At 41.5% G+C, this 18,847-nt stretch overlaps 1 protein-coding gene across 1 annotated transcript in view; it reads left to right on the forward strand.

Annotated features, from left to right (window-relative positions):
* Positions 1-15,280, forward strand: part of LOC144799345 (SLAM family member 9-like) — a 465,872-nt gene extending 450,592 nt beyond the window's left edge. Inside the window, exon 7 of the mRNA XM_078670602.1 lies at positions 11,681-15,280. Coding sequence (XP_078526728.1) covers positions 11,681-11,803 — 123 coding nt within the window. The 3' untranslated portion in view covers positions 11,804-15,280. The remainder of the gene's footprint in view (positions 1-11,680) is intronic.
* Positions 15,281-18,847: the final 3,567 nt, after the last annotated feature.

Genomic DNA, 18,847 nt, shown 5'->3' on the forward strand with positions numbered 1-18,847 from the left:
ATTTCCATTTCAACAAACTTTATTTCGGTCATAAAAGGCTATATAAAAAGTAAAAAATACATATACAAGTATAGCATTGTTAAGACAAATCTTGAGAATTCAGTGATAGCAAATTACAAAGTATAGCCAAAGGAGAATTTTCGTTTGTCCAATATCTTTGCACCAGTTAAAAACAAGAATGATTAAAACCAGATAAGAAATATTAAAATTTTAAGACTAAAAGCAACAAGGGTGCAGGGGAGATGTGTTAAAAAAAAGCCCTATGCCTGTGCCAAATAGAATTGAGGAATCGGGACACAGCAAAGATTATGGGGGGGGCGTGTTTGTCAGATCTTCAAATTCTATACACCTCCAAACACTGTGTACAGCTCATGTTTCTGCATAATGGTATGAGCAAGTGCAGTCTGGCAGATTTATAACCAGGGCAAATGAAAAGAAGATGAATGTCGGTCTCATCAGGGCTGTTGCAGACGGTACACCCAACAGAGGGATCTTTTGACCATTTCTTCATAAAAGCATTAACCGGGAGGGTCTCTGTTCTAAACTGGATGTACAGCTTCCATGCCAAGGAGGGCTGTATATCATCCAGAAAAGGCTCTAAGAGATACTTTGCTTTTATGTTAAGAAACTCAGCTGTTAAGTGCCCAAGTTTGGTGTTCGCCTGCAGATCGACTAGTTTGAGTGATCTATAAGCTCTTACAAGTTGTAGTCGAGATATTATTGGGGACACTTCCTCGGAATTGCTCCACAAGTGAGGCATACCTATTCTGGCGCATGCTTCTTTGATGTACCTGAACCGTGACAATTTTCCCACCCCAGTTTGGTAGGATGCTAGTTCAGAGGTCTCCCACAGTCTGCGCCAAAATGTCAGTGGTCTTAGTCCAATCTCTTCTACAATGGGTTTGATTCCTAAAACCAGGAGCATGCGGTAAAGTTTAGTACAGTTATTCAGTCCCTGGACATTCCAAGTGACTAATATCCAGTTCATCATGTGATGCGGTTACTGCGAACGTCTAGTAGGGAGGCGGCGAGTGGGCCATTGTGTTTCCCTTCCCAGTCATTACTCTTTAGGGTCTGTACTTGCGTCCTGGTTCCTCAATCCTCAAAGTGCAAACTAATATCAATCCTACCCTTCAACTTTACCCATCCCACCCATACACTCTCTAAGCAGTCAGTTCCCTGTCCCCACCTTGGGTGTGTCATCTAGGTGTCCAGTCATGGACCCCCGTACACAAGTCCCTACTCTCCTTACTTAACTAAATATCACCTCACTCAAATCCATGTCGGAGTTGCAGTAGAACTCTAACAAATAAGAGTGATAGAAGCAAACTCAGTGTGTGGGCATGGATACTTGCCCTTCCCATCCCAGTGGGGCGCTTCTAGGCCGGTACCATCTTACCCACAATCAGGCTCCTAATGAGGCCATGTAATGTATCTATCTGGCCCTAGCTCTCAAGCTCACACTGTTCCCTCTCACATAATACCACAGCAGCTCCAATGGGTGTTCCAATCCCCGCTCACAATGTTAGAGGTTTCCCCATAACTGGGACAACCCAGTCCAAGCTGACACCGTTCACAGTTGTAGTCACCATTTCCAGCCACACTCCAGCTTCACTGGGGGACTGGATATCAAGTCGGTACAACTTTGCTCGTGGGCTGAGACTCGGTTCCACTGGTCTCCTCTACTGCAGTTAATCCTGCACCATTTTCCACATAAGGTTTAGGGGGTCTATGCTCCTCTGATGAGAAGTCATTCTCCGTGTCCATCACACGGTCCGGGTATATGATTATCCAGGGTGACCTGCGGCAGTCCTCACCCCGGCGTCTGGAGCGTCTCCTGTTCCTGCTGCTCATGGTTCACCACTGTGCGCTTCACCGTTCATGTGCTGGTAGCCCGTTTAATCAGGGCCTGTCTTGTCCCACACCTCCACCCAGGCCCATGCCTTCTCTGGGCTGTCTAAGAAGTGGCTTTTATCTTGGGAGAGCAACTTCATGCGGGCAGGAAAGAGCAACATATATTTAAAGTTAATGATTTGCAGTTTCCTTTTCACTTTGGCGTAGGATTTTATTTGCAAATGTACTTTCCTAGTGTAATCTGTAGAAAGAGATGGATGTGTTATCAAAGGTCAGCCGGTCTTCCTTCCTGGCTGCCTGTAGGATAGAGTATTGATCTCTTTGGTTGAGAACTAGGGCAATCGGAGCTCTAGGCGGCGCACCCAGTGGAGGTAGCTGCTCTATGGACCTGCTCTGACACAAACCCCATGTAGAGTCCCCTCAACCACAGCTCATTACAAATACAGTTTTCCAGAAAGAGTGTTGCATCTGCACCCTCAGCTCGCTCCCGATCGCGCTGAAGGAGCAAGTTGTTATGGCAGGAGCGATTCTCTGCATCCTCCATCCTATCCTTCAACTGGGTAACTGTCAATTTCAATTAGGGCACCTGAGTCGGCAGAGCCTGCATCTCAATTTTTAGGCACAACACTGAACCTTCCACATTGTGGACACTTTTTGCAAGTCGGTCCGAACCAGGATCACGTTGATTGAAATTTCTGCTATCCCTTCCTCCAGAGCCTCACAGGAGCGCTAATTTTCAACCGGGAGGTCTGCCCAAGTGGGCTCGGGCGAGGGGGTCTCCTATTCCTGCCCCCTTTGAGAGTCTGTTGCGTAGTACAGTGGAGAGCGTATATTGGGTTATCGTGTTGGTTTTCTGTGGCTTGTGAGTCTTGTCCTTGCTCATGCCTGCCACTACCGGCTGACAGTGTCCACCAGCAAAATATTCCGAGCACTCCTCAACTTCGAGGCACCAGGCTCCCCCCACGCCCCATTGCCTTGCCTCCAGGAGCGGTCAAGAAGACCTCACCTGTGAATCGGACAGGGTCCCCTGCCCCTCCATGCAGATCTCTGCAGGAAGTCTGAGTGACACCAGACTCTCCCCCTTACCCTGGGCACGGGTCCATCTCTTCCACCAGCAATTTTTTGCCTCCGGCACAGTGTCTTCTTCCTCTCCTTGGCCGCCGCTAAGTCGTGAAGAGCTGTGCCATGGGGCCTCCCCTCTTTCCTGTGTCCCAGTTGTTGTCTGCTAGAGGCCTTCCCCAGGAGCCTCCGCCAGCACCGCAGGATATCTGCGCCTCACTAGGCCCCCTCCAGTCTCTTGCCTGGCACTACTGCACCTCCAGTCACCCACTGCAGGTGTGGTACCCCTTCAGCGAGGTCAGCCATTTCAAGGGGCCTCCTCTCTCTGCCAGGTTTCCCATCTAATCTTACAGGGGGCAGCGCAGGGCAAACTCCAGGCTGACTCGCAGTCACTGGCGCATGCATGGGCCCCGCAAGACTACTTCTATCTTCAACGCCTACCTCTGCCTTTTCAGTGTGCACTACAGTCACACTGTTCCTATTCCTCTCAGGACACAAGTTATGGATCATAGGGGCCGATTCAGACCAGCCCCAGGCCACAAGGACCCCGGCCATACATGTACCCAGCTCCTCTGCTCAGGTCTCTGTGTGCTCTCTAGCTGGGCACCATATCTCAGGTGCAGCATTCCATGCCTCAGATTCTTGCTCATCGTCAGCTCTCCGCACCTATCGGTGCCCATGTACGTCGCACTGAATGTGATCGGCGCCTCCGTTTTTTCGTGGCCCTCACTCTTCAAAATATGGGGGCTGGAGTGAGGTCTCGCCAGTCTCCTTCGTCTCAGATTGGGTTACACAGGGTCTTCGTGGACATGGATTCCACTGCTTCATTCCCTCCTGTCAGGGGAGTACTCCTGTCTGCTTCAGTGAGTTTTTAGGGCATATTTTGGTTAGGATGCCATAGGATCACTTACGGGAGCTGCAGGAGCAGTCTGAGTTCGCGTCTACTCCACCATCTTGGTTGGCCATGCCCTGTACAGCAAAATGTTAAGAAAAATGGGGGACTTACTGCGAAATTGCCTCTCCCCATGTGTATTTATGTACAGAAATCATGCAATTTAATATTTCTGAGAGATTAGTCAGATCTCTAAGGCATTCTGTGAATACAACGTTTAATTGATCCTGTTACGTAGATACCAGTTGGCAATATTACTTAAGTGGGTGACCCAATGAGTGCACTCAATTGTGGGTACCCTTCACTGCCAAACTATAGGCACGGACCAGGGTTCCTCAGCTGCGGTTCAGCAGTCCTAATCAGATTAATCCAGCTATTTTACTTGCTGCATAGAATTCTATATCCAACATGGTTAACTGCCACAGAGTTGTTTATTTTAATCAATATGTTTTGTTTTGAATGTTACTTATGTCCCGTAAGTGGCATTCAAAATAAATTGTGCTCAATAAAATGAACAATTCGTAAAGAATATCTCTGTTTTGCAAACGATAAGGTATTATTTAAGAATCAAATTCAATACGTCCTTATGTCATCATGATAGCTATTTTACATATATTATGCTATCTACACCAGTGTAAAATTTGAGCTGTTTGCCGGAAGAAGTTGCTAAGATTTCAAATGTTCAGTGACTGCATCTCTGTGATAACTGTTGGGAAATATATAAACCACCTCAGTAATTAGAATTGGAATGTGACTTCTACCCATCACCATGACACAAAAGAGCAAAGGAGCCCATAATTAAATACCAGTAACTATAAGAATTTAGTGACGGTTGAGAGGCCTTGCAAATGGAATGATATTGAATTGTTCTTGTCATAGGCCTTCTGTTAGGCTTGGACCTCCCTACAGAGTCACCCCCAAACTTTTTCCTTTAACCCTCCTGCATCTTTTTTGTTGGCTTTTAGGACCCTGTGCACTACATTACTACTAACCAGTGCTAAAGTACTTGTACTCTCTTCCTAAAACATGGTGACATTGGCTTACACCCAATTTACACATTTATGTGTAAGTCCCTAGAAAAATTGTACTGTATGTATCCAGTGCCTGTACATTAAATGCTACTAATGGGCCTGCAGCACTCATTGGGCTGCCCACTTAAGTAGCTTTGTCAAACTTGTCTCAGGTCTGCTAATGCAGCCCGTGTGAGCAGTCTTAAGCTGCCATTTCAACCTGCAAAATAAACCTTTTGCCACGGTTAAACCGCACTGTATTTAAAAAGTTGGACATGTACTTTTAAGTTTTACATGTTGTGTAGTGAAAAACGCTCAAATTCGTTTTTCACCACCACAAGGCCTGGCTGTCCTATAGGATAATATTAGGTTACCTTATTACTTTTAATAAGTGATAACTTTCATTTGTGAACAGGTAGGAAAGTCATGTTTGGTTTCTAAAGAATATTAATTTAAAACCACCTTCACTGATAATGTTGGATTTTAAGTCACAATTCTGAAAATGCCACTTTTAGAAAGTTGGCTTTTTGTCATCCTAACAATTTGGTGCCTTTATCTTTGCGTATTACTCCCAGACAGTGAAACAAAAGGGGAATAAGAGTTGGCAGGAAGTGCCATCTCCCTGACTTGATAAGGGGTAGGAGCTGTCACCAATCACACTTCACAAACATTCTGCCTCAGCACACTCACAAAGGGTTTTACTTTAGTCTTTTGTGCCCCCAGACAAGCTGGGGCCAGGGCAGGCAGGCAGGACATTCTAGAAACCTCTTTAGAGGAAGGTCTATAGAAGTTTCGCCCACTTGAAAGTGGGCATTAGGTATAAATAGTGAACCTTCAGACGAGATTTATAAAGGTAGCTTCATGAGAAATGAAAAGCAGTAAGGGCCTCTGTCATGATAGTCATGTCAGGGAGTTTCAAGTGGGAGAACCACATGACCTACTCCTCTTACAGTTTAGATTAGGATTCATGCTAAAAAGCGCGAGGGCCTGCGCTCAAGCGCAGCATGCGACAGTGAAGTGCAGCAGGTTCGGATCTGTCCACCAAGAGCACCGACTTCAGCAACGAAGACCAGGTAACTGCCCAAGAACTGCCTTCAGGATCAGAGGAACTCACTGAATCACCGCTGAGGATGCCTAGGTGCATTGCTTGTACTACAGCTCTCCACCGGCATCCACTCCAGTCTGCTGTGACAATGAACTGCGGAATGTTCCTGGGGTCTTCCCTATCACAACACAAGTGGGAGTGGGTAAGACTGATCTCTGGGCCTCAGAGATTTTATGAATCCAAATGTTTGTAACTGCAAAATAGGTTATTAAACGTGGTCCTTTGTTTTTTTAATTAAAAGAGTTCTTTAACTAAATACAACCAAATCATTTTTTTTACATCTATATATATAGCTTTAACTATTAATTATTACTGCCTTCAACGTAAAACTCCTCCCTCGTATTCTACTTTTAAAGTACCATAAACACAAATATTCCTTCTTCAATAGTGCTTGGGACCCCACATAATTTCATCTTGAAAATATCTCTTGGAGAAACTATCTCCTCAAAATCTGGGTAGATTAACCTTGTATTTAATCTTAGTCGTGTGTGGGTGACTAAATATCATTTACCTTATGCAAAACTAACAAGAGGATGCCTTTCTCTAGCCTGTAGGAGAACCCCGCAAAAAATCTAATAGTAAACAGGAAAGCAAGTTTTGCCCTATATGATTTAGGAAGAGGTTCAGCAGCAATATCCTCATAGTGTAAATTAAAGAATAGTAATCATGAGTTCCTGTCTTAAGTATCTCGGCGTGTATATATGGCTTCTACACTTTTGAAGCCAACACCTTCTCAATGACAACAGTTTTCTCAGATTAGGGTCAAGGAGATTTCCATAGACTGTAATCTATCTGTTAAAGTCTTGTAATCTTCCTATTGTTTTGATAAGGCTACTTGGGTACAATCACAGATCACAGCATCATTAGAATATTATAAAACTGAGATGCAGCCACCTGCAACTTTCAGAGGGCAAGTGGGCTTATTCTATATTCAGTGAAATCACTTACAAGCCAACAAATAAAGAAAGAAGGCCCAAAAGCTAACCTGGCAGATGCTGCTTTTTATCCCAGTTTTTAAGCAATCTTCTCTGTTTTTCAGTCTCCTCCGTATGCAGATGTAGAGTAAATAATTAACTTTAATATGGTCTCATTAACTCCCAGTCCCTTCATTTACAGCCAAAAGTTGATCTAAGTATGTGATCTAAAGTAGCTCTAAAAGTCTATAATCCTACAGCCTTTCCCATTACCGCCATGCCTCGGCAACTTTCACCAATGGTGTTCCTCCCATTTGTTATAGGACTTGCAGGGGTTTCCTAATATCCACATATAGAAACTTGCTCAATTCCAATCAGCATAAGGGACAAACCTGAGTCCACCATCATCCGCATGTCAATGTCACTTTCACAATTCAGAACTGAGAACCTCTTCCTTCTCCTGTGCACCTAAAACACACATGTTCTGGTCATTTTCCGTTTGGCTCACTCTAACGCAGTTAACCCATTTTTCCCTCTTCATCACTTTTACATTTTAAGGCATAATGCTCTCTTCATGCATGTGATGCACTGCTCAGGACCAGCAAGACAATTTATCATTCCCTCAGTGCAATCTCCTTTCATAGCGAAAGCATGCATTACTCTTAACTTCAGCTCCATGTACTTTGTCACCAACTTTACACTTCCAACCTTACATATTTCATTGGTCTTATCACTACCCTAGTGACTTCCTCACTAGAACATTCTTCAATAGTAAATGCCTGCAAATACTCAGCACCCATAACTGCCTTCAAGTTTACTCCAGTGACTGGGGCATTATTGTACTAACCTTTCCTCAACATTTTTATTATTGGTTTTGCAACAACTGTTCCCTTACAATTAAACTTGAATGTCTCCGTAGATTCAAGTAGTCATGAGTGCATCCAAAAACAGTTCACCCATCTCAGCTTCTTCAAGATTTAGAGTGATCTGTTGAGCAGGCGCAAAGAAAAAGAGGACCCCCAAGCATTGTTTTCCCATAGGAAATTTTGGGAAGTGATACAGAAAAAACATCTGACCAGAATTACACCAGACGTTTAGATGATCTTTATCCAGAAAGTGTGCTTTTTGTTACAAGGTGTAAATCTGTTCAGTCCTTTTTGAGAAATTAACAGTAGAATTATACTGATACCAGGATGATTGGCCAAGCAGAAGTCCTGCAGGACTCCTGCAGTACCACACATTAAAAAAGGTCAATGTGATTGGCGATAGGGCTTTTTATCCCCATCGCTCATTTCGGTCCAACTGGACCGATACTGTCCCCCAGGTCTTATCGATCTGATGGGCTGGCTGCAACAGGAAAAAGAAATTTGCAGTGCCATTATAGAACATGAGGACTTGGTTGCCGTGTCCTAAACCTGTTTTAAATATAACGTGCATGGGGGCATGGTAATGACACCCTCTATCACACTGGCACTCCTCGGGTTACTCAGAGGGTACCCCCAAGGGACCGAAAAGGTTAAAAGAACATTTTATTTGTGTTGGCGGTCCCACTGTAGTCTCGTGGGACCCAGAGTGGCCCTCCTTGAAGTACTGCAAGACCCCAGTGGCAGATGTGGTATCATAAGACTGCACAAGCATCAATAAGTGAAGCATTCAATGTCTCACTGTACTGAGGGTGATACTTGCACTGCTGTACCTTGGTAGAGCAAATGCATTTTTTTAAACAAAAACAAGAAAGATGTGAGGTTTTGGTCTGTTAAGGGGGTGTTTGCCACCTATGTTGGCTTGGCTGCTCCTGGAGGCTGGGAGCAGCTAGCCACTGCAGCCAACCCCATGCCGTGCACAGACTAAAGTTCACTTTATTGAAATAAGGTTGCTTGTTTGTCAGGATGCACAGAGGCCAATGAACATGAAACTACTGGAATATGATATTGTTTGGATGGGTTTTGTCCAATAATAATGTGCACAGAACAAGGAGTATCGCTCTATGAAGTTGTTGAATAATATTACTGAACCAATGGATAGTCAACCTCAGGTAAGCACATATGAAGAAACATGTACATAAGGGGCCTAGTCACAAATCCATTTTGGAGTGTGTAAAGTAGTGCTCCTATGTTTAACATACTGTTACATCCTTTTAAAATTGATACACAAACTTCTACAGTGAGAATAAAATGGGACTATTGAGAGAATATTCATCAGTTAGTACAAATAGAAAGGCCTGTGCCCTCCTTGCACTCTTTACTAATAGACAGTTAAATATTTCAAAACCAATTCACAAAAGCATGTTAGAGTAAATAAAAGAGTACACCCACAGTGCATCCTCCTAATACTCATAAATTCTTTTTTGAATCACCCCCAAAATGTTTATCAACTAAGGGCCTCATTAAGATGTCGGTCGGAAAGCATTCCAACCGACTCCTTGTCAGAATCGTTTCCAACTGACTCTGGTTCGGGGAGTCCGACCGACCATTTACGATGGTTCCGAACACCGTTCGGTCCGACTTCCATTGACTACAATGGGAGCCTGTGTTCCGACCGACAACACAGGCTCCCATTGAAGAAAGGGGTGGTAGCAGAAAACCTTGCACCCTCTGACGGGCACCCCATGGGGCCTGCCACACTGTGTATAGTTGGAAAGATGGGTCCCATGGGTACCCCCATGATCCCCCAAAAGTCAGTTTCCGACAGCCGTTCTGTGTTGGACAAATTGTTTCAGAAAGGCTGTCCGAATCCGACATCGTAATACATCGGTCAGAAACGAGGTCCATAGAACTGTATGATTCGGCTACAACTGACTCGGAGTCTACGAATGTCGGTCGGAATTGAGTCAGACAGACCGAACGGTTACCTTCCTTCATAATCGGTCGGTCGGAAATGTTTCCGAGTCAGTCGGAAACAATGTTCCGACTCGGGTTAGGAAAATCTGAATGCCTTTCGGAGCCTTTCTGACCGACATTGTAATGAGGCCCTAAGTCTTAATCAGAGCAGCTGCAAAGAAGGAGAACGGTCTATTGCAGAGACCTTTTGATGGCTTGTTTGATTTGCTTGTTAACTTCCCTGCACACACTGTGTTGCCATATACATTGCCTTATACCTTAAGGACAAAAGAACAACATCTGGTACACTGTTGTTTTTTCAGTTCTGTGAAGTTGCCTTGTGCATTGGCATTGGTTGCTCAGAGAGAGGGATAGAGAGTATGTATATTTGTGTTTGTGTCCACTTTATATCTAATGCATTTCAATTAAGGTAATTTGATTATTTTGTTAGAATTCTGAATTACTGATTGGACTTTACTATTCAGTTGCTTGCTCCTAATTACTAATCACCATATATCCTTTAATGTTAATACATGTTTTAATTCAAAAGAAGTGATCTAGTAAATGTATGTGGATTCATGTGTACGTGTTTTATACATACTAGAGATACATTATGAAAGTCTGTGTATAGGGCAGTCTATAAAAACCTCAAAATAGCTAAAGAAACTTTCAAACGATAACAGAGTAAATGTGTTAAACCACACTGATTGCAATGCAGCTCAATAAGGTAGTTTTATAGTATATCTGTGCTTGAACTACATTTCTTCTTCCTACCATTGCTTCTTTCCCTGCACTTCTAACCACCATTATCAATACCCATCATTACTTACACCCCATCTTTTTCAGTTATGACCTTTATATTAATACATTACGTCGACCGACCATCACTTCAACCCCCTTATCTTTACCATTTAGGTGTCCTTTTCTTCAAGTTTATCACTTCAGTCTGCAAAGGTACAGCTTGCAGTATACAATCTGATTAAAACGAAGTTTGAATAGAAGTGATGAGTTGCGTCAACGCAGCACCCTAGATATCTATACAGAGCATTTAATTTTCTTTGGGGAGATCGGTTATTCTGCTAAGAGGTCCTGAGGAAGGTGGTCGTATCCCACCGAAACGCGTTGACCTTGCGTAATAGATCACACAACAATACATGATCCCTCCGACACAGAATGAAGAGTGAATGTAGTGTGTATGAAAGTGGTTGTATGATAATTTGGTAAATGTGCATTAGTTTTGTTTTCTCTGTGTGGTATCTGTATATTTATTGCCCATATGTTGAATTTTATGTGCTCTTTTGTAAAATAATGTTATAAATCAAAGGAATAATATAAAGAAATGACAAAAAATAAATAATAAAAAATCTCAAATGAAAAAATACATGTAGCCACCTTGTGTTAAAAATAATTTTACTTAAAGTACAAAAGTTGTTACGTACAGAAATTAGTAGGTCGTGAGGGAATATTGTTCTTTGATGTTATTGGACTAATGCGCCTTCTATAGAGGTCTGTACTTGAACAAATGGTCAAAGGTTCAAATCTTTGGGGGGTCCACCAAACCCTTCATCCTTCAGAGATCTATGAAATAAATAGTATTGATGTATTGAATGGGGTGAAAAATATACAACAGCACAAACAGAGCTATTGGGATGAATCTATGCTTTAAAAATTCATTGGCATGGTATGAAATCACTGGTTGCTTTGAATCTGATATTTATAAGCATTGTGAGGAAACGTAATGGAACAATGTGTGGATGTTCAAAAAGCAAGTCACAAATGGAACGGAGAACGGGGATTTTTAAACACATGTTTTTACTTTATTTCTCCCAAATTATTCATAACAAACTAAATTCTGTTGAAGAAAGAACACACTCCTCTGTTTTATGTTCAGTTTGAGGTCTCAGCTTGTTGCAACATTTTCAGTAGTCAAAATGAACCAACTAGTGTCAAAGAAATGCCAGAAACTGCATAGTCAAAAGTTTTGAAAGGTAGGCGGGAATTAAAATTTTGATTTTCTTTTGTTTTAGGTTGGGTATGACTCCCTTATGAACCTGCAGGAAGAAAACTTAACAGCGATAACTGTTTATCAGAAACTCCAGCCGCATCCGAAATGCACAACTGATGAAGTCAGCGGAATGGCTTTTTATTGACAAAGAAGGATTGAAGACAGGCATTCTGCATTGGGCCGGGTTGTTATAGAGAACCGACATTCAGTGGGAGGCAGAACGTACACTCTCATAATCTATTTACGGTTTTTCCTCTATTCTGCCAATGGGGTCTGGGCAGCAATAGTTTTCCAAAGTTAGAACTTAATGTATTTCACTCTTCACTGTCCCTCCTTAAATAAAACACAGTGAATTAAAATGGCACAAGTATACAGGCTCAGGGTTACATAAATAGCATAGAGGTGCGCTATTTAGCCACCAAATGTCCTATTATATGTTTTTTTATACCAGTCTGTGCTGATTTGCAACAGTATTTGTATCAGCACTGCCCATGTAGTTTGTGTAACCGACCCCAAAATTCTACATATATAAAAATCTGTGGCTAAAAAAGGTGCAAAAATCCCTCCAAAAAATCATCTAAAACCATGTCTGTTTTCTCACTGAGGCTATCTTACTGATCTTTCTCACAAAAAAACAAGAGAGGATGTAGCCTTAAGGTTAGCGCGGTAGAATTTGAAACTGGGGAACCGTAGGCCTCATTTATGAGAAATGACGCATCGTTGCGTGAAAGCAGCGATGCATCACTTCTCAGTGCGCACTCCTGATGCGTCATATTTAATGTATGATGCATCATGTCGCAAGGAGTTACAGATACGTCAGTATTTCCGACGTATCTGTAAGCGCAAAAGTGACGCATTGCTGGAGTGTGTCACAAAAGTGACGCAACTCCAGCAATGCTTCCTTGTGAAAGGGCTTGCGTCATTCTTACGCCTGCTGTGAGGCAGGCGCCAGATTTTGACGCAAAAGTGTCCTAGAAGTGACGCAGTGAAATCTCATAGATTTCTCTGCGTCACTTCTACGAAGCTTTTTGCGGGGAAACGCCCCCCTGCATATATTATACCTGACGCAGGTATAATGTAGCGCAGGGGTTTACAAAGTGACGCATCTGCTTAGATGCGTCACTGTGTAAATAGAGCGCAACAGGAGGCATGTTTTACGTCACAAAAAGTGATGCATCGGAAGCGCAAAACTGACGCAAGGCCTCATAAATGAGGCCCCGTGTTCGAGTCTCTGCAACGACGCTCAAACATCCTCTGATTCTGGGCAAATCGCTTAATTTCCCCGTGCCTAACAAAAATGAATGTGTCTTCATGTAACGAAACTGGTGCTTTGTAAAGCGTTCTGATACCCAATATCTTTGGGTGTAGTTCGCGCTATATAAAACTAAAAAAAAAACTGCAGAAAATATCAGAAGAGACTGAGTGGAGGATACTATCAAAGTATCAGTTGGATTCAATATTTGCATGCTTTATCGGTCAGGGGCATTTCTGCAGCAAAATGTAAAGCAAAAAGGGGGTCTTACTACAAAATTGCTACTCTCCCCGTGTATTTTTGTACAAAAATCACAAAATGTATGCTTTCTAAGAGATTACTCAGATATGAATAACAATCTGTGAATAAAATGTTTGATTGATCTTGTTACATAGGTGCAAGTTGGCCCTCTACACCCAATTGTGGCTACCCTTCACTGGAGACACAGAACCAGGGTTCCTTGATTGCAAAAGGGTCAAATGCACTGTTGCTACTCCACTGATGTCCAGCATGCCAAATCCTATTAATAAAGCTATTTTCCTTGTTGCATGGAATTCCATATCCAGCATGCTACATGACTCAGAATTGGTCATTTTAATCAGCACATTCGTTTTGAATGTCACTTATAGCCCATAAGTGACATTTAAAACGAAGTGTGTTGATTGAAATGAACAATTCTTGAAGAATGCCTATATTTCACATACTGTAAGTTATTTATTTAAGTATCAAGTTCAGTTTGTTTTCATCGTGCTCCGTGTTTCACAGGCGTTATGTTATCTACCCTGGTGTATTTTTTAGCACTTTGCAAAAGAAGTTGCTCGTTTTAAATATACATTGTTATCTCCTATTAATCTGTGAAGAATTCAAATGTTCATTGACTGCATCTCTGTGATAACTGTTGGGAATTATATAAGGTGCCTTATAAGTCCGTACTTTGCATAGGAAAGTGACTTCCACCAGTCACCATTCCACAACACTGCAAAGGAACACATAACTGCAAACCTTTAACTGTTAGCGTTCAATGGCTGGTGTAAGCTTTTGAAAAAAAATTAAGCATTCCTGCCATAGGCCTTCCAAACCAATGATGACCAAGGACTTTCAACCAAATGATGTCCAATTTTATTGAATTACAGTAGGTGGATATACTGGAATTAGATAAGAAATTCATGTTCCTAAGGAGTTGAAAAAACATTCACAGTCCAAAGGACCTTCACAGTACCAACTATTGCAATTAAAAAAATAACTAGACTTATCATAAATGGATGCTTTGAGCCCTTGGCGAGTTGGTATCATATAAAATATAAAATGATTGGTATCATTTAAAATATAAAATGATTAGATGCAAAAGAATGGAAAAGTCATATCAGGAAGAAAGTTATATTTTGAGATGGGTGTGGAAGAGGGTAATAATTTGATCTGAACGTTATATCTGATGTTATTTTAACGTTGAATAGAGCAAGTCAGTGTCCCTCAACTGCATGATATCTCGCACACATGAAAGAATTTAGTGAATCTGTTTGTTTCATTCCTTATTCAATCAATAGCAATGTTGATGTGAAATTGTGAAGCCCCATTTCCACATAGTGGACAAAGTTAATAAAAAATGATCCATGAAGACATAAAGGTAGCTTCATGAGAGATGGGAAGATCTAAAGGCTTCCGTCATGATAGTGATGTCATGGAGATTCAAGTAAGAGAACCACATGACCTGCAGCAAAGACATTCTTCAAAAAGAGTGAGCTACGCCTATTAGAGTTTGGATTAAGCCCCACTAAACCCTTGACTAATCTTTGGGTGATGCTCTAGGTCATTTTGTCGTTATCTTCCTTAATATATTCATGCCTCATCAGAACATCATTTAGATCATTGAAATGCTGAACTCAATTGTACTGTAGCATCCACCTAGTTGGAAAAAGTTTGAAGCAAGTTACTGCGATTTTTTAAAAAACGGATATGCTTTTTTTTTAACGAATAAGGAAGTATGTAAGAGAGTTGATGACTTTACATGTCTGACTATTAAAGTGCTCCTCTGCAGCAAATACCATAGCAATTTTTTCAAAACAAGGGTTCAATATATCGATAGAAGGCTTCTTTGTTTGATGGTGCGTGACAGATATGAAATAGTAGAGCTGTAGAGCTTTTAAACAGTAATAATCTACATTTTTAAAGTATTTTAAAATTAAGTATATTGCGCAGAAAGAGTGAAAAATCAATACATTCAATTCATACTGCCAGCACAGTTTAACTTATTTTAGCTTTGCTTGCTTGATTGTGTGTGTAGGTATCTGATTTATCTTTGTACTCTTCAAGGTGTTATAGACATTTACGTGCATTAACGTTCTTATTTAAAAATAAAATTTGAAACGGCAATACATGAGTGGAGTGATGTTTCATCAAACAAACTAGTCAAAAAAGGAGACATGAAAGTTACCTGTGTTGACCATTTTACACTGTCAACAGTGATTTGACTGCTCTGGAATGGGTTTAAGAGCTGACATTCAAGATTCATAATTGTAAATGTTTAATTCATGAAATCAGTGATGAAAATGTTAAGATGCAATGTATGTGCTCAAAAGCAAGTTCCTTGAAGTAGTTTTTGCCTGTGTTTTTATTCACAACTTGGCCAGGAAACAGAAACATTACATGCTGGAATAAAATTACATAGCAACCCGATAAATGATCAGTGGTAACGCTGTAACATCGCAGTTGATAAGAAGTTACTACATTTCTTTATTCTCTCATAAACATTACCAGCGTCTCTTCCCCAGATTAAACTGACTATTTGTCTCCTCGCCTGAGGCAATGAAATTCCCTCAAATGCCCTGCCTTATATGGCATGAGACGCCACCTGAGAAGGACAGGACTAAAGGTCAGGTGTAGAAAACAGTGTTTGCAAAATACTAGTTGCAAATTGCAACCCTTATATTTTCGACAATGTTGAATATTGTATACCACCCTATGTACAAATAGGTCGGTTTACAAAATTCCCATTCAGAGTGGGTGACAATCCAAACTGCATCATGATTATTAATGAGGTAGGTGGCGAATTGCAATTTATTCTCACTGAATGCTATTACAGGCATGGCGGGATGCGGGGATTAACTGACCACCATGTCCGCGATTGCATTTAAATAAAGTAAATATTTTTTAAATGCAGCCCATTATCTTAAAGAAAACCTTGCTGCATTAAAAAAAGTTTACTATTGAAAAAAAGTAAGTTCCTGGTGGTCCCCTGGACCACTGCCTACTCCCCAAGAAACGTTCTTCTTTAATTTCACAAATGGGAAGTTGTTCCAAGGCAACCTCATTCCATTTGTGAATGGCTCACCACCCCAAATCTGGAGTCAGTCATTTTTCTATGTTTTACAATCGCACTTCAGTCACAAAACATGATGCATAACATACTAAATCTGTATTTGGAAGGGACCCATACACACACTCCTTCCTAATACTGATTCAATATGTGTCAGACTTCCATTTTAGAGGTTGGTAAACATTTACAGACTCCTATAATTGGATCAGTATGTTCAAGAAAGCATTTTAACACTTGCAAAAACTGAATCCGAGTGTATGCAACTGTTACAATACTTTGTACACCTGGCCTCTTGGTAGGAAGGGAACAACTGGCGGGGGGAAAAGGAAAGCAGACTACACAAAGTGTTAACTTCGTTGAAAGATACACAGTACCTCACAATTGATATATATCAGATTAGGATGACCTTTCCTTCGAAATATGGGTCAGAAGAAATAGTGGCCAAAAGTAGGAAGGTAGTCATTATTCACTCAACAAAGTCCAATTTACAGTGACACTTTGGCCTTGGCCGATTAAATATGCATTGCTCCTTTTCAGAAAATGAAGGCACTGTCTAAACTAATGGAGTTTTTCTAGGAACAAGAATTAACCCAGATATTCTTGTTTCTTCAAAATGGATCACTTAAACCCCTTCTTAGGGACAGCTTCCCCAGATGAGATTGAGGGTGGGGCTGTTTCTATTATCCTCATAGATCACCTCCGAAAATTTGATAGAACAACCTTTAAGTCCCTCATTACAAGTTAGCCTGAATAGAGTAAGTTATTTACCACATTTGGTAACTACAATTTCCCCTTGAAGAGGTATTTACCATGTCTGTTAAACCCCTTGTCTTCTGAGTTTTTACTTGTAGATGAGGCATAGCATGCAGAATCTGTGTTTAACACACCAAGTTTCGCTGCTTTGACTTTTTCACAGGTTTTCCCCAAATAAATCTGGGCAGGTTTGACCTGCCGGAATCTTTCAGGAGAAATCAGTGAGTGTGTTATAATTTTCACACAAGTTGCAGGTCTGATCCCTGTGCAAACGAACATTTGCACAGAAACTGGACTTTAGCCATGCACTTGTAATCGGGGTCTGAGAGTCCCAGCTGGGAATGGGGACTATGTTGAAATCTTTAAAGTGCAGGTGTTCAGGTTTATGGTTCCTACCCATCAGCTCTAAATGTTGACGTTAATTAGGCTAATCATTTTTGTTTGCTCCATATTGGAAACTGTAGGCACATTTGGAGTTATGAAGTTTTAAATAATCACAGGAACATTTGCTTGTCTGAGGAGTCTGCCTCCCACTGTGATCACTTATTCGTAATATTTTTCCCTCTACATTAAATCTTCCTGGTTTACTGGGAGACATATGTTTACATCCATAATAGCATTTGTTCAGGTGTGTAAATGCAGGTGAAGAGAACTCAATTTATTTTTTAAAGATTTTTTTATTGGCATTTGGTTAATCATACTATCTGATTTTTTTTATTTCAAACCAAGTCATTTCATATGCTAGAAATTGTTAAATGTGCACAGGTACATAGCAGTTACATGGCTACAGATGTTATACATACAAGCACATATACATTTAGTATATATCCCCAAGTGTCTGTGATTTTTATTACAGGTTGCATTCCGGTGTTGTGACCTATCTGCTGTGTCCTACCTATGTGGCAACCAAATTTAACCGAACCTGGTCTCAGGGTTTTCCCAGAAATTGTTCTGTGTTGTGGGTCCTAAATGACTCTGGAGCAAGACCAAGGGAGGAGGGGAAACCGGGAGAAGTCAAAAGAAATGAATACCTTTTGGTGTGAAACGTACAACAAAACAAAAGAAAGATCAGATAATAAAAACAAAGGAAAATAAGGCATATATAAAGTGTCTCAGAGGTGTAGATTCAAGCTGTGAAGAGGTATGTCATGCGTAGTGCAGCCTGGCAAGAGTTATCATTGTATGTACGTTTCATGGTATCTAGGATATAAGTTTAGAAATATGGAAGTGGGGAAAGACAATGGGGTGTGTACTGTGTTCCAGGTTGTGCAGGCTATGTATGGCATGAGGAGCAATTTGGAACATCCTGGCCATCAAGTCTCCTATCCCCCTTTGGGTATCTCCCCATCGCTCTCTTCACTTCAGTCATTTCTCTGGTCCCTCTTCTTACAGTCGTCTGAATCAACCTGTTCTGAGACTGTATCCCTTCCCAGGTGCTCCCAGTTCCCCAAGACCTCCATCCATAATTCGACCATGAGTCCCCTTCGAACTCCTCTGGCGTCTTCTTGATGAAGGGGTCTTTCCTCCTCCCTAGCCCATGTCGTAACATCTCTCACCCATGTTCTGAGCACTGATACTGTTACTGACTTCCACGCCATTGCTATTCTACTTTTGGCCAACGCAAGTGCCAAATCTAAAAGGCTAATGCCTACTCTACACATCTTGGGCCTGATGAACCCTCCCAGAAGGCACTTTTCCACCTTAAAGGGAAGAGTGCTTCTTAGTGCCACATGGAGTCAGTGAAGAACCACAGTCCAGAAAACCTGTAGTAGGGGGCACCGCCATATCATATGACAAAGGTTTGCATCAGGTAGCCAACACCGAGGACATTCTTGAGGTTCTCCACCATACTTGTATCTGTCGGGGGTGAG

The sequence above is a fragment of the Lissotriton helveticus genome, chromosome 12 (assembly GCF_964261635.1).
Source record: "Lissotriton helveticus chromosome 12, aLisHel1.1, whole genome shotgun sequence".
NCBI classification, from domain to species: domain Eukaryota; kingdom Metazoa; phylum Chordata; class Amphibia; order Caudata; family Salamandridae; genus Lissotriton; species Lissotriton helveticus.